The sequence below is a fragment of the Archocentrus centrarchus genome, chromosome 16 (assembly GCF_007364275.1).
Source record: "Archocentrus centrarchus isolate MPI-CPG fArcCen1 chromosome 16, fArcCen1, whole genome shotgun sequence".
Classification (NCBI taxonomy): domain Eukaryota; kingdom Metazoa; phylum Chordata; class Actinopteri; order Cichliformes; family Cichlidae; genus Archocentrus; species Archocentrus centrarchus.
Genome location: NC_044361.1, coordinates 37,757,197 through 37,773,885, shown reverse-complemented (window position 1 = coordinate 37,773,885; position 16,689 = coordinate 37,757,197). Strand labels below are relative to the sequence as shown.

At 42.0% G+C, this 16,689-nt stretch overlaps 1 protein-coding gene across 1 annotated transcript in view; it reads right to left on the bottom strand.

Annotated features, from left to right (window-relative positions):
* Positions 1–16,689, bottom strand: part of adgrb1a (adhesion G protein-coupled receptor B1a) — a 159,846-nt gene that overhangs the window by 87,670 nt on the left and 55,487 nt on the right. The window contains exons 4-13 of the mRNA XM_030750073.1: positions 15,734–15,898; positions 15,162–15,326; positions 14,354–14,518; positions 13,287–13,451; positions 13,063–13,164; positions 12,838–12,944; positions 12,445–12,639; positions 11,101–11,169; positions 9,645–9,753; positions 5,745–5,888 (exon numbers count right to left, since the gene is read on the bottom strand). Of these exons, the coding sequence (XP_030605933.1) occupies positions 5,745–5,888; positions 9,645–9,753; positions 11,101–11,169; positions 12,445–12,639; positions 12,838–12,944; positions 13,063–13,164; positions 13,287–13,451; positions 14,354–14,518; positions 15,162–15,326; positions 15,734–15,898 (1,386 nt within the window). The remainder of the gene's footprint in view (positions 1–5,744; positions 5,889–9,644; positions 9,754–11,100; positions 11,170–12,444; positions 12,640–12,837; positions 12,945–13,062; positions 13,165–13,286; positions 13,452–14,353; positions 14,519–15,161; positions 15,327–15,733; positions 15,899–16,689) is intronic.

The window sequence follows — 16,689 nt, the reverse complement described above, 5'->3', positions numbered from 1 at the left end:
CTGGTGTTGGTCCGCTGTGTTTTCTGAGGTCCAAGGTCAACGCAGCCGTCTACCAGGACGTTTTAGAGCACTTCATGCTTCCTGCTGCTGACCAACTTTATGGAGATGCAGATTTCATTTTCCAACAGGACTTGGCACCTGCACACAGTGCCAAAGCTTCCAGTACCTGGTTTATGGACCATGGTATCCCTGTTCAAGTTTCACTTTTTGAATGGAAATAAATCAACTTTTTCATGATATTCTAATTTTATGACCAGCACCTGTACTCTAGCAAATGCGTTTTTTTTAACACATGCACGATGTTTAGCCTGACCACACGTATAACATAATTTGTTTAAGATGACAATTTATCTGCAAAAATATCAAACAATCTACACTTTCTTCATTTTCTTTGCTGGCATCATACTGAGTGGCAGTCAGTTACAGCAGCTACCTACTGTATATGTAGTTCAAGTGTGAAAAGTTGAGCACACCTTTAAATTAATCCTACTTAGCTTCTCATGAGTAATTACTGTGTCAAACAGCAAGTTGCTTTCAAAATTTACAGGTGATGTTTTCTTTATTTTTCAGTTTTTAGCATTTTAACATTTAAATTAACTTTAACAAGAACACAATTAACACATACATCCTGATTAAATTGTTTTCTGACTTTCAGTGACTCAAATTAGACGTGAGTGTTGACCTGTTTTGCGCATTGCAAAGAAGAGAAAAATCCTGTCTGTGGATTCTTAACTCAGTTCCACTTCAATTTCACAAAACATATTTTCTCTGTTATTCTGTAACCCACAGAGGATGCAATTTGTATTTCCCTTTGTATAAAAAACAAAGCTCATTTTCGAGCAAGAGTTGTGAGAAGGGACCAATCAATCAGTACAAACAAAGAATCAGAGAGCTGTTTTAATTAATACAAGAAAGTCCGAGCTGTATGCATAAAGAGTGCTGGCTGCTACTGTGACATTGCCATTGGGAGACACTTCTCCCATCTGAGGAGAAAATAGTCTCTAATTGGTCCTGATTGGCTCCCGGTGACTCCTTAGGAGTGACGGCCTCATTGGCAGGCTAGCAGTTCAGGACTGTCTTTAATGGTCGAAAACCTCCTGGCTGTCAAATACCCCTCTTGCGACCGAAAACTGTGTACCTAGCATCTGACTACAGACAAAAGTATGTTCCTCAGACCCACCCAAAGAATAGAGAGGTGTCCAATATTTATTAATTTTCCAATGGAGTCTCAGACTCACAACACCTACTCTGTCATCCTTTTCGCTTTATTTTTTGAGCTCGTTGTATGTGCCTTTGAAATATTCAAGATTCAAGAAGACTTTATTGTCATTATATGTAAACATATATCGAAATTTGCGTTCCAGAACACCCATCCAAGAGAAATACAAACAACAAATACAAACAGGGGGGACAGGTGTCTGAGGTCATGCAGCCGTTTTACCAGCGCTGCCTTCAGCAGGAAAACAGAAAGAGATACACTGGGATAGGTAGGTTAAAAAAAATCATCTCGTACTGTGTTCATTATGAACACCTTATGAGGTTCCAAAAAACACCTCAGCAAAGCAGCAGCACATTTAAAGCCTGGAGAGCACTAGGGTGGGTAGGGGAGGGGCTGCCAGCGGAGACGAGCAGGATACTGTGATGGCCACACAGCTTCCAGACCAGCAGTTCATGATAATGTTCATGAGATGGTACAGTGAGCCTTGGTTGCCAGGATACCAGTTCACACAGGTCACAACACGGGGCGGGGGGGAAGAGCTTCTCTTTACATAACATCTCAAAGAGATGATTTAGACAGACAGCATCCAAGGCCGTCTGGGAGCCAAATTCCAAATAGTGCAATTGTTTTGGTTCAGGCCGTCATAACTATTTGCTGACAGACCTTACAGTTTTCTGGTTACCTCTCAGAAATCCAATAATCTGAATTTGGTTCTACTCCGCCACGCAGAACAGACACTCCAACACTCCTCCAGATGTAATCCACTTCGATTCAGCTCTACTGAGTCTGATTGAGTTCGTACTGTTTCTGCATCCCTCATAGGCAGCCTTACTAGGGCTTGGAGAGAAGCCCAGAAACCAGGTATCCCCAGGTCCAATTCGGGAAAAAAAATCCTGGTATCAATATATATGCCATGTCCACACAGTGCAGCCAGGAATGTTATCTTCCATCCCCATGGGAATCCATAACATAGCCAGCTGGGTATGTAGTCGGACCAGAGGAAAGAGGGTTTTGAATTCGGGGTGCAATACAAACAACTTGGTATGATGTCAGTGGGTCGATTTACCTGTTCAGAAGCTCACTACATTCATCCTACATCTAAACTAAAGTTTGTCTTTTCCTTAGTTTGTCTTGGTCCTGGGTCTAGGAGTTTGAGTTTTTGGACTTTTGAGGTTTTGTTGCCTTATTTTCTTTGATCCCTTCATTTGGTTTCTTGTTTTGGTCCCTGGTGATGCAGCTCACCACCTCAGCAGCCTCCGCCTCCACTCCGAGTCTCTCTGTGACAACTGTCCACTCCGACAGCTGCATCTCCTCCACCATTTTTGCCGGAGGTCAGAGTGGATGTTTTTTTTTTTCTTTCACCGCCACAGCGGATCAGCCCATCCTCGTCATCGCCACCGCAGCGGGGTACTCCATTCACATCGCTGCTGCCACAGCCAGCTTCAGGGAGGAGGAAGCGTGGCTCCTGGTGGCAAAGTCGGCAGCCCCTGTATGCCGCCAATATGAGCTCTGCACAGCCCCAGCCTGGCGACACTGTGCATGCTGTGCAGCTTCAACTCTCTACTGCCTTTCTGCCCTGGTATGTTGGCACCGGGCCATCGGAGTATTTTTCAGCAATAAGTGAAATTGACTTTTTCCCTAAAGGACTGTGAAAACAAAGACTGTGTTTTTAGAGACTGCAGACATTAAAAAGCCTGAGACTGTTGCTAATAAATCGGCCAGTGAAGAGACTGCAGCTATGCTCCTGTGAGGCACCCACACCTGTTTCCGTGGGTGGGGGAAGCCAGGCTTCAGCTTCCTCTTCAGTCTGCACAGCCTCCAGCACCTCTTCAATTGTTGAAGCCAGCAGCAACAACACAACAGTCTGCAGCACCTCATCAGCCTTCAGTGCCTGCTGCAGCTTCTCAGTCTCTTCAGTCTGCACAGTTCCGGCCTGGGTGAGTGAAGTGGCTTAAGCAGCTATGCCTCCACCGAGACCTGTTTTGCCTGCGTCCAGGTAGACTTCCTGAGCCTTGTTTGGACTCCTGTGCCTCTTGAGGTTTTGTTTTTTGTTTCGGTTCCTTGCCTCCTTTATATTGGCAGAGTGGGCATTTGTCATAGTGTCAAAATTGAACTTTAACTATTGTGCCCCCTGAGCACAGCTGCATGCTGTGTGGTTGGTCAATAAAGTGGCAAAGCACTGGCCAGTGGAAATAATGGGTTACAGAGCACAGTGTTGCCACTCCTACTTTCTCTCTGGAAGCCTGTTCTCACTTCTGAGGTGTAAATGGGGTTCAGGCAATAATGACACAAGTCTTTCAGTCCCAACTCACTGACGCTTGTAAAGAATAGGTATCAAATACCTTACAGATGACACAGACTACTTCTAACCACCAACAAACTTACCCCACTGCCACCCCTCCCACCATCAATATGGACTCCCCTTTTGAAACAGGTCTGTTATACTTCAGCATTCAGTATGGCCAAGGCTGGTACGTTAGGGGACTGATGCCAAAGGACACATTATAACAGTCTCTGCAATACCAGTGGCATCTGATAGTATCTGATCCCATGAGAAGAGAGCGATAATGTTGGGAAACCCCTAAGGCTCAAGCTTAACCTTGTTCTGCGCTGAGTATGAATGTAGAAAACCAGTTTTTTTAATCCTATCCACCATGGAAATCCCAGGTCTTTCATCTAGGTAAGGTTATTTTATCCATTAGTTTTGTATTATTAATTTTGAAGTTGATTTTTCTTGCTTTTCTTTCTTGTTTGGGGTTGTCTTTACTTGTCACTAGGTTAGGTTAGGCCTGCATAGCTACTCATCACAAAACAACTGTGACAAAGACATAAAAGTGCAAATTCACCAGTCAAATCTGATTAAAAACCACTTAAAAGGTTTGGTGAATAGACTCGTAGTTCTGCTTTTCTGCTCGATTAAAGCATTCAAAGTGCTTTTTACTTCAAGTCTCATTCATCCATTCACACACACACACACACACAAGTGTGTTTTGCTATCTTTGTGGGGAATTTCCATTGACTTCCATTCATTTCTACAGCCTAAACCTTACCTTTACCCTTTTCCTAACCCTAACCATCACATACCTAACCCTAACCCTAACCTAAACTCAATTGATACCTTAGCCCTAACTCTGACCCCTGACCCAAAAACAGGGTTTCCCCTTGTGGGGACAAGGTTCCAGTCCCCACAAGGAGCAATTGGTCCCCACAACGTAGTATATGTCAGGAAAATTGTCCCCACAAGGTATTATAAACATACGCACACACACACACACACACACACACACACACACACACACACACACACACACACACACACACACACACACACACACACACACACACACACTCCAGTGAATACCTTGAAGGCAACTCAGGGCTCAGTATCTTGCCCAAAGATACTCTGACATGTTGACAGGTTGTCTTCTGACGGGTAAACCCACCTACCTCCTGAGCCACAGCCACTGCAGTGCTGATGTTATACTTCTACCACCATCGTTGATGTTGTGCAATCCTCCTATAGATGCCAATTAAGGACTGTTTGAGTGCCACTGTGCTCCTTTATGTCTCAGGCGTCTCTTATCCACAGAGCCCGTGTTTGTTCACTTGGGCCTAACTGACTGAATTGTGTTTTCTTATTTGTTTGTTTTTGTCTCTTTTCCCCCCAGATGGATAAAACATATATAGATATTTCTAAAGGGTTATAAAGGGTCACAGTCATCCTCTCTGTTTGGCAGCTTCCGGTCATTGCAGAGGTCACGTAATTACAACTTTACAAGCTCTGTTTGCTGTGGAATACTGTACAAACTATAACTGAAGTCTGAAAAATATTGCTAAGTGAACCTCTAGTTATGAGTTATATGACACAAGGCCCAGTATTGATTAATAATTTTTATAAATGTTAATGATCCATTACATAATAATTTAATATAAAATGGACGAAGGCAGAATGTCTTCACATGAACACATTATGCATTTGAAACACACATAATTTGATTATGTTTCCCTCGTTTCCCCCTCCTTTAGAACCGCAGTGTCCCTTTTGCTCTCAGGAACAAGTATGTAAATATTCCTGCTTGCGATTCAGTGCCATCACATTGTTAAAGCAGATGGGCTCTGTATTAACATTTTATGAAACTTAGGTCTTATTGAAGACAACATGCCTTTTTGTTGTACAGCTGCTGAACAGCGGGTGATGTAAAACTGATTTTATTCTCCTACATGTTTTATTTGCAGCATTTAATACAAACATCTCTGTGTGCATGTGTCTGATCAGGGTTCTTTGCTTTGCAGATTAATGGCAGTAAACACTATTTTATAAATCAGCTGCTGTTCCCCTTTGCACCGTTGTATCTTGACAGCTCCCACCCAACCAAACATACACACACAAACACGTTCACAGATTCAAGCGTGTGTTCCTGAATTGTCAATCAGAAGGCAAGCTTGGTGCAATCAGTATTTGGTGATTATGTCTGGGAGGTTGTATTCATACTTCCTATAACTTCCTATAACCCACAGCTCTCACCTGGCTTGCCAGTAGACAGGATGTTCTTAGGAATGGTGACCCTGTCCTCAGAATTACGAGCCCAGTCCACCATGCCCCTCCAGCCCTTCATAGGAAAGCTGATGTCCGCATGACCCATCACCGGACGCTTGTGGATGCTCAGAACTGTACAAAAAAGAAATTAATAGGGGAGTTGAGCAATATCTGAGTGGGAGAGTTTTCAAAATGTACAAGGAAAAATATAAAGAATAAATATGCTTCTGAAAAAGCAGTTAAATCTTAGCACTTATTTAGGTAAGGATGTTTTGTGGCCCATCATGTATAATCCAAAAAGAATCCCTTGAGTTAAACATATTAAGCTGAATTTTATTTATATAGCACCAAATCATAACTGTCGACTCAAGGCACTTTATACAGTAAACTTTATATCACACAATAATATAAATGTTAAGGTAAGGATCATTTGGACTGTTTCATTTGTTTGTCACATCTTCATATGGGAGGTAGTCAAAACCAAAACCTTGTAATGTTGATGGGCTACTATCACGGGAGTCTAGAGGACTTTACCTGGATGCAAGTTTGTCAGGCTTTCTTAGCGTTGGCTTAACAAAACCTAAAACCCCAGTCAGGCTTCATGCTTCATGCTCTGAGCATGCTCACATAAAAGGAGGCATCTGACACAAAATGCATCAATTGAGCAACACATTTACTGTAATTAGAGACCTCAGCAGAGAACCATGTTATAGAGATGTATAAAGAATATGTAAATATAATAGCAAAAGGCAGCATGGTTGATGCAAAAGGACCAGAGAAAACCATTAATCTTGTAAATTCATGAGTTATTTTTCACTGCTTTGTGTGCTCTCTGTATGGCCATTTATTTCTCATACAACAGAGAGCGGTGAAACTTTAAACCTGAGACATAAAGTAATAAAGGATATTGAGTGGATTTAACTCTCACTCTGTCCCATAGACTTAATCACTTTAGTTTGTTGCTAGATCAAATTTGGTGATAAAGACTTTCTGTGTTCTATCAGGACAAAAACTATTTTAGATTCTCTGAATCACCACCTGAATGTAAATTCCAGTGACAGTGCAAAGCTCGGTCTGAGCTGCTGTAATTTTACAGCTGGGCTTCTTGCCGTGGTGCAAAACGTGGTTCAGTCCTTCAAAAGAATCAATGAATCAGTAACGAGGACAAACCGTCTTCAAAAGAACCAGTGAAAATGTGGTGATTGGTGATTTCGGTTACCATGGGCTACATTCCTCAGGTAGTGTCTAGCCTTAGTTTGGCATCAAGTCAGTTAAACTTCTATGATACTGATCTGGGCAGGTAAGTTTGGGGGGGGTCACTCCCAATAATAATCAAAATGCTATTGATTACCTGGCCCTGTGCTCTATGACAAATCCCAATCCATCCTTTTGTTTGGGGACATTTCTTTATAGTGAAGTCTGTCCAGGTATTTTGTAAGCTTTCAGCAGAGTTAGGATGGTGCTTTCACCTTTAACATCACCATAACATGAAAATAAAGGCATGTTCATTCTTATACAAGAGAGAATTCCTTGTTTTGTTTTTTTTGTCATTAACAGAAATGGTGACAACTGAAATGCTTTAACATTTTAATGTCCATGTTAGCAAACCAGCTAGGATGGAGGTTAGATTCAGGGTTTTATTTTACCTCCATGCTAAACAGGTGAATGAAATGCTCTATTTGAAATGAAGTCATGCTGGCATTACAGTATGGCTATTACGCTTCACGTTTCTGCTTCTAAGCAGGTGTACATTCAATAAGATAAGAACATGAACTCTATTCTATTCTGTTCTATTCTAAAACCGCATCCTGACACTGTCCCTATGTCTAAGCCTTCATGGGTCACCAGTGATGTGGTGGACTGCTTTCATTTAGTTCTTTCTTTCTCTCATTTTTCTCTCCATCTCTCAGCAAAGGCAGGCCAGCAACAAACAACAGATGCAGGTGTGATTCATGCAATCATGGAAAATGATAATTTCATAGTCTAATTTCTCCTAGGAGAATAAATAAACAATACATTTGAAAATAGCATAGCTAAATTGTCAAAGCAGATTAAAAAAAAGGCAATTAAAATCTGAATTCCTGCATCTTATGTAGCTTGACTACTTTTATGAGTTTGGAAGAAGAAAATCTGATCAAACTCTGTGCTGGCAGATGATGGCAGATTTCCCTGCATGGCTCTGCTCCTGTGTGAGGTGTGGGAGGAGAGAGGAGGTCAGCCGCCCCAGGGGAAAGATGTAGTGTTGGTGTGGGCGGCTATTTGGCTGCAGACAGAGAGGCGGCATAGCTATAAACAGGACCTCTCATCTGGCCTCAATTCCCACATACTCTCCTCTGATTCAACAAACACACTTTGCCTCATTTTTATCCGGAGGTCACAGAAAGGGTCGGAGCCTTTGAGATGACTACACTATATGTTTTTCCTGTTTGAAAAAAGTTGAGTTAACAGTTATGGCAATGGAGGGAAGCAGCAGGTGGTTGTGAATGTGTCATGAGACACATCTAAAGACTTTCTGCCCAGAGGAGTGCTAATATTCACCCTCAGCTGTTCTCATCATGTAAATATGAGGCAAACTGTTCCTCGAAACGGGAACTTACAGAGCAAAGAACGGTGGGTAAATCCCAGCCTCTTAATATAGATATGTATGTATATAAGAGGTTAATTTTATTATTATTATTAAACATGTTTCTAAATGAATGACATAGCAGAAAACCGAAGGAGCGGTAGAAAGGCTACATTGACAGATTAGCATCATGCTGCACTTTGGTGTTTGGGGTTCTCTAAGGCCCAAAAGATACTGAATATGTGAGGCAAATATACTGCAGTATCAAGATATTAATGAAGAAATTAAGGATTCTCATGACCAAGCTATATCCTAAGCAACAAACATACCTTATTGATACAGAAAATGATATTGCTATCAGGAGTTGGTGACTGCACATACTGTATGTAACAGAAACCATGCTCACAAACTGAAGTCTAAACAGCATTCTGCTGCTTACCAGGAAGCTGACATAACAGGACCAAGACTAAAACTTCACAGGAAGGTCTCTGTCTCACCCTCCCACCCCCAAGCAAAATTAATAAGCCCTGTTTTATAAAAGTGCAATATTAAATCCCTGGACCTGAAAACTGGAGCTACATAACTACCCAATTAATAAAATAGGTTGTGAATTGAATTAATATTTGACATTTAAAAAAGCTTTATCGCTGGAGACATCAGATAGTTAACAATTTATCCTTCATTTATTGTTCATTTTCCTTTATTTCTATCTATAGCTGTTTTCACACATTACCAGCAGGAACTGAATTTGCAAATGACCAGGTCAGCTGGAATGGATATTGTGTGCTGCCTCCTTCATATTTTGCAGGGGTCAAAAGTTGCATATATGATCCTAAGCACTAAATGGGACATGCTTGGAATGTTTCTTTAGGTTTTAAGATGCAGCATCAGCTCAAAATAAAATAAACTGGTAATCTGGTTACAACAATAACAACAGTACCTTTTGGAGTACTGCTGCAGTGTCAAACTATTGTACTAGTAAAGGTACAATGATACTTTAAAAGTACTGCATCTTTCTGTCTTTCATTTCTGCACTTTTCTGTCACTTTTTGGCCTACATGCAAAAACTGAGATGGGCTAAAATCAGCTTTTGATGATTGACATTGAGTCGACAGGGCAAACAGATATAAGACTGGTTGATGGAGCTTTTTTAGACTGAAGCCAAAGGAAATGTCTTTAACCATCAGGCCACCATTCTGTGTCCTCACTTTTATTGGTTGCTATTGTAGTTATGGAGATTTATCATCAGAGAAAACTTTGATAGGAGAATTTCTTTGATAAAAAGAGAGAGGTGTGGAGATCTCCTAGATGGAGATAAGACTGACCGAGGTTATCAGTGACTTCATACATGTCTTGAAAGTCTTTCATCCTCAGGCCAATGACGTCCACAAAGTCCTCCACCAGACGGAAGAGCTCTTTGATGTTTGGCCCCAGCTGAGAAAATAGAGACACATGAGAGGAGAAGAAAAGAAAAAAGGATTATGGATTTGAGGTGAATATTCTGAAATGCTGTTCAAGTACTTGACACACAAAAGACCTTTTATAGAAAATCTGGAATTTCAGGCAAGTATGATACTGAATCCTGTGCTGATTCAGTATCATGGTGTCGTATTTCCCCACAAAACTATAACTAACATTTACACCTACAGTTTGTCCATCAGCCTTTTCTTTTTGAGGACAGGAAACAGCTTTATTTATTTTTCAATGCTGAAGAAAAAGAAGGAGCGTGGTTCACTGGATGGAGGTGATGACACATACAGTAAATTGCTCTGACAAAAGCCTCAAGGCTAAACACTTGATTTTTGATTAAATACATTTCATTTTCACACCCAGCCAAAATAAAAGCCGACATTGTTCCCATTATTATAAATCAGCTAATCCATGATGCAGCGATGCCACATCTGCTATTATATTAAATCATACTTATTTTTAACATGGTTAAAAAAAGACTGAGCAGAACTGTCACAGTTAAAGTTTATCAATGCTGAAGAAATGACTCTACTCCTGTAATGACTGATTACTGGAATGCAATTTGAGGCACAAATCTGGCCAAAAGTAATTGAGAGTATAAAGTTGATAATGGATCATACAGTAGGTGCATCTCCTTAAAAAACATGCAGTGACTTCTCTGAACATTTGCTAACGCCTTCACTGCAGTCAGGAGTAAAACATGGCTTCAATTACATACAGAATAAAATGAAAGAGAAATTTTAATAACCCCATACTGTTTGTAGTTTCAGTATTAAACTACACAAAATGCAAAATGTATCTATTATTAGTTCAATTAGATGTAGCTCACTGCTCTTCAATGCTGAAGATGATGCTAATCATAAAGTAACAATAAAGTAGTTGAAATCCTGATAACGCTCCTGTAATGAAACCATTCATGTAATGAAACACAAAGTGTGCCATTTCCATTTTAAGAGATTTGAAGCAGTTGGAGAGCAGTTTGTTTTATTTAGCATTCTTTCTGCCTGCATGGTGAAATCCTGAGAACAGGCGGATGCTGGACAGCTTGTTGGAGGCACAGAGTGAATAAGTGCAGCAGATGGGTGAGTGGGCGTCTGCGTCGACTCATTATCTGCAGTTATTTCGGTCTTTCAGCACTTCTCGCATTTCCCTTTCCCTCTGTCTGTAAAGACACAGGTGGGCTGTTTATCTACCTGTGTCTTCGTCATCTCTGCTACCATCAGCTCTACTCCTTCATCGCTGGTACACAAAGTTCATCAGCAGTTACAGACAAGGACGAGTTCTGTTGTAGAAAGAGAGGCTGATACTAACCAGTTGTGCTTCCTCCCATCGCTCCCTGTTTTCTTCCATTAGCAGATTGCTGACTGACTGCACAAAGTTCTGGAAAGGAAAAAAAATGTTGTGCATTCAGTCCTTCAAAGCCCTCGTAGAACCTCCTTAATGGCCTATGTAGCAAAATCTGAGGGCCCAAATAGTCGGACAATTTTCAGTCAGCAGGAGGAGATACATTAACAACATGAAATTATAAGGTTGTTACTATTCAGACAAAGAATAACTAAGGGCTCTATCAGATTTGATTAGGGATGATCAGAAACTCAGAGGTAAGAAGAACATTAAGAAGAATCTAACTACAAAAGCCTTATATTTTATAATAGCTTTGCCATATCAATACTTTTACTAATTTCTGCTTTTGAGCCTTGATTTCTCTCAATTTGAACTCTTTCAACTAAATATCATGTTTCAAAAGAATATCCATCCATCCATCCATCCATCCATCCATCCATCTGCTTTCTCTTATCCAGGACACTGTTGAGAGGGACTGAAGCGTATCCCAGCTGCAGGGCAAAAGACAGCAAAAGTATATCATGTTTACATTTTTTCACCCTATATCTTGAATCTGTGACCTGTCTTATTGTCTATGGGTAAGATTGGGTTTTCTATTGTGACTTATTCATACTAGAGTTAAAATAACACAGCAATCTCCCTGCACCTAGGAAAAATCAGTGGTTATCCAATGATTATGCTAATTTTATTTATTTATTTTTTTTTTGCATTCCACAATTAATTTCAAGTAGTTGTGGCCACCAACACCTTCAGCCTCAGGACAACCAATTTTGTTCACAGAGAGAATGCACGGGTCACCTGGTGGTGACTCTGGAGTTGTCGACTCAACTCAACTGGTTGCATTTAGGTTATATAAAGAGTAAGGTTGCTGAACGCCTAAGTCATTTTGCAGTTAAATCACCATGCTCCAACCATATTATCACACACAGGTTGCATATAGTTAACGTGACCCCATTCAGTGGCAAACTGATAGCAGACTGAGCTGACTATGAGTGGTCGGAGACCTGTGCCTTGTCTCGCAACAACCATTTCAAAGGCATCAAGAGTGCATGGCCATTGCACACGCTTGCAATCATTTTGGTCAAACTGCAGTTTCCCTAAAGTGACTGTTTTTTCTATCAAAAACCTAAAAACTTTTAGGTATTCCATACAGGCAAAACCTCTATAAAAAGGGGTGGACTAAACTGAAGTCCGATCTCTAACCCTAAATGAGTTGCCAGTGACCCTTTGGCTCTGAAGAGATTAACTGTAAGGGAAGGAGACCCCTTCAAACAGGATTACACACTGCACTAACACCACACATCAGCTCACCCTCATATCCGCACTGCTGGGGCTATAATATGCCCTCCTGAAAATCTCCGTCATGTTCTTCAGCACATCTACAATGGCCAGCAAATCACCGCTATAGCTGGTCCCATCGCTGGACGTCACCCTCAGCTTTGTCATCACTTCGGACACTCCGTCTCCCACAAGGCCACGCTGTGCTTTGGACAAATGCTCCCGAGTCTAGCAGATAAAGTGGCTTCTGTTAGTTTTCGCAGTTAGTGATTAACACACCAACACAACACAGGCAATAGATTTTGACATTATTGAAAAAATAAAATAGAATCTACAGCAAACACAGCATCTAAAATATCAATGTCTTCATATATATTTCTTGCTTTAAGGCAACCACTGATGTAAAAATAAGTTATTTAGACTCACTAAAGTCTGTATACTGCGATAGTCATTAGAAATGCATTTCATATAGGTGGGATTCTCCCAGTAGGCTATCCCCTCCTCGTCCAGGGCGCAGCGGCGAAGGATCAGCCCTGTGTGGGGACACATATGAAGGTTAACCCCCAATTCTTTGCTGAATCCTTGTTGCGTGATGTCTTTACAGGGAATGCAAGTGTAACCACTGTAAATGCAAGAAGCACGTGAGCTCACCCATGGCATTAGGAGGGCAGCGCACTGCTGCTGTATCCCCAGCTGGAGTCATCTTCCATACAACGTTAGAGTAGTTGTCCTCTCCGCATATTTCATGAGGTTCTGTTCCAGAGAAACATGAATATGTTCCATGCATTAATCACATAACCAAGAGTTAGACTTTCATAGTAGGGCACTTTTCAGCCTTTGATGTAGTAGAGTAAACTGTGCACCCGGCCACTGACCTGGGCATCTCTTTTCGTTACAGCTGCGGACCTCTTCCCGTTCTCCAGGACAAGGCTGCCCTCCAAAAAAGGGCCCATAGCAAATCCTGTTTCTCTGTTGATTCCCCCCTCCACAGGTTTTAGAACATCCCGACCACAAGGACCAGGGCTGCCACTTGCCATCCACTGAGAGAATGTGTGAATCATGGAAATACATTTTGACACATTTCATAAAAACCTGTTTGCTGCGAGTTAGGTTATTCTCACCATAGTGTGGACCACAATGTACTGATTTCTGAAATCTTACTTAGAGTCAACCTATTATACTTTTCCATGTTTTCTTTCCAGCAAATATCAGGAAAGTTGGTTTACAGAGGCACATGAGCAAAAACAGTTGTTTCAGATGGGATGAACTAAGGGGCAACTTCGGGGTTATGTGAATCATGTAGTGCTAACCTAGTCTTCTTCTTCTTTTGGCTGCTCCCTTTAGGGGTCACCACAACAAATCATCTACCTCCATCTCAGCCTATCCCTAGCATCCTCTGTACGTCCTCCTTCCTTCCATGAATCTTATGTGCAGTCTTCCTCTTTTCCTCCTACCTGGCAGCTCCACATTCAGCATCCTTTGTCCAGTGTATCCACTATCTCTTTCTGCACACATCCAAACCATCTCAACCTTGCCTCTCTGACTCTGTCTCTAAAGTGCTCGACCTGAACTGTCCCTCTGATCTACTCATTTCTAATTCTGTCTTTCTGGTCACTCCCCATGAAAGCTTGAGTATCTTCAACTCCAGCTCAGCCTCCTGTCCTTCCACCATCCCTTGCTGCTATTCTTCTGTCACAACACTGACTTAGTAAGGCCTACAAATAAAAACATGGAGCTTGAAATGAGCATATTAGGTCTACTGCAATAAAAGACTGGATTATTTTATTAAAGGAATGAAACAAGGAAATAAAATATTCTGACTTTAGAAGATTAAAAAATGCTGTAAAATACAATGCTGGCAATCCGAAGGCCTGTGTAATTTGTAGGAAATGTGAAGTTAAGTAACCATCTTTTCTTCAAAATGGGCACCTGGTTCTCTTACCTGGACACTCTCCAAGGAAGCAGTCGACAGTCTCCAGCCACTCGCCTCTGCACTCAGAGCCTCCATATGAGGGGCCGTTGCACTCCCTGGTTCTCTGCATGGTTCCATTAGAGCAGGAGGCAGAGCAAGAGCTCCAGCTGGACCACTCATTCCAGACACCATCCACTGAGGGAGGCCAGGGTCGCCACAACAACAAGAAAATAGCACAAAAAAAGCACAATATCTATTTGAAATACTATATAACTCACAATACACTCAAATACATTTTATGAATAGAGCTGTATAGTTCAGATTCTTGACATGGAACTCACTACTGAATATTTATACTGGAACATGCTAGAACAGACATACTGTATAAGACACGTTATAGGCTCAGTATGCTTCACGTAAACTAGTCTTGTGTTTCCAGGGTTGTGCACTGAAAACTGTGAGATGGGATTCTTTAGGTTCAAGCAGGTTTGTCTGCATGTGTGATCCTGCAATGTTCATAGTCAGAAATTTTTGTAAGACCCTTGTGAACATGTTCAGATAACATAACATCATGTGCACCCCTGCAGCCATGCAGATACAGCAAGTATATTTTTGGCTTAAAGAATAAAAAGAAGTGGAGTTCTGCTCTGGGCTAACTGCTGTGTGGAGTGGGAGCGACTGTTAAATTTATCTGTTTTGGAAAGGAGTCCAGCAAATGTTAAATGCAGCCCCACCTGGAGGTAAGTATGAGGAGGGTGGGGGTTTGACATGCTGTTAAGCAGTTCCATTATAATTAACAGTAATATTAAAAACTTGAAAAAAAAAATGAGGTTCTTACCTGGACAGACTGCTATGTTGCAGAATTTGGTCTGTTTCTCAGGCCCCTCGCAGGGATCTCCCCCAAACTGTGGAGGGGTGCAAGTTCGTGTTCGAGACCTGTAACCTCGGCCACAGGTGGACGAACACAAACTCCATGGTGACCACTCGTCCCACGCACCATGCACTGCAATCAGAGCAGCTAGCGTGTGATTTATAGACAGGCTTGACACACCAAAACAACACACGATACCATCACTGCCACAGTGACCTGTGGGCAATTATCAGTTTATCTGCTATTTGTTTTATCTAGCACTCATCTGCACTAATTTGACGTGGTAATGCTTTCAGAGTTGAGGAGTCTCCCTGCCTGTTTGTACGAGAGCCTGAGAATACCCTGAAATATCTGTTAAACTGCAAGCACAGTCATGCATGTGAGGTGATGGTATCAATTATCCCAAGGGCTGCAGATTTGTTAACTGCCACTGTGGAGGCGCATCATGTGGGTCTTGTCTTGTAAGGGTGAGGCAGGGTCCAGGAGAGGGCTGGGCGAGCGCAGGAAGGCAGCAGGGGTGGGGTGGGGGGGTGTCTTACCTGGACAAACAGCAGAGTTGTTGCAAGGTCTCTGCTCTCGCAGTGGCCCACTACACTGGGTGCTGTAGGAGGAGGACACACAGAAACGAGTGCGACTCTGCCAGCCCTCCCCACACGTGGCAGAACACACACTCCACGCTGACCACTCCTCACCTGAAGCTGAGTCTACTGAGGAGGAAGGGATGGGTAAAGGTAAAGGAGGATAGGGGAAGAAAGAGGAAGGAAAGGAGAGGGCCATAACTAATTATCATGCAGGATCTAGCCTCTGTGGCCAAAAGAGGAAGGGTGGTGGTGTGATAAAGGGTACAGCCTAGCTGTGCTGCATTTAGGGGCTGCCTCCATTAAAGGCCTAATATTTCCTGACAGGTATATATGGCTGTTTCACAGGTGCTTATAAATGTCTTCTCTTTAGCAGACAAAGCTAATGGACTCTAGTCAGTTTTCAAAACCACTGCACAATAAAGACAAGGAAAATAACTTTTCCTAGAAAGAAGCTACATATCCAATCTCTAACCCAACTTCCTAAACTCTGTCCTTCAATGAAGGCAGCTCCTGAAATGGGCCCCAGCTTCCAGTCTGCTTGTTCTTTGTTATCTGAGTTTCTGATGTCATATCCTTGGCATTGACTTCCAGTGGAAATGAATGCCTCTGTCTTAGGATATGTCAGTCATCTTTTCACTGGCCATGACTGCCTCTTCAATGGGTCATTTGACCAATAAGGGAAAGGTGGGCAGTCTCAGGTGGGAAGCAGGGAAAGTGGGGGATCAATTAGCAAATAAAAATGATCCTCCACTCAAAATCTATCTTTGCTGTAACATTTCATAATTCCAACAGATGTCGGCAGGTTTGTATTTTGCCTTGTTTTCCAAAGACCAATAGCTGTGGTCAGCTGGCAAGCTGTCCAGGGTGTACCCTGCCTTTTGTCCTGTGACAGCTGGGACCACAGCCACAGCTGG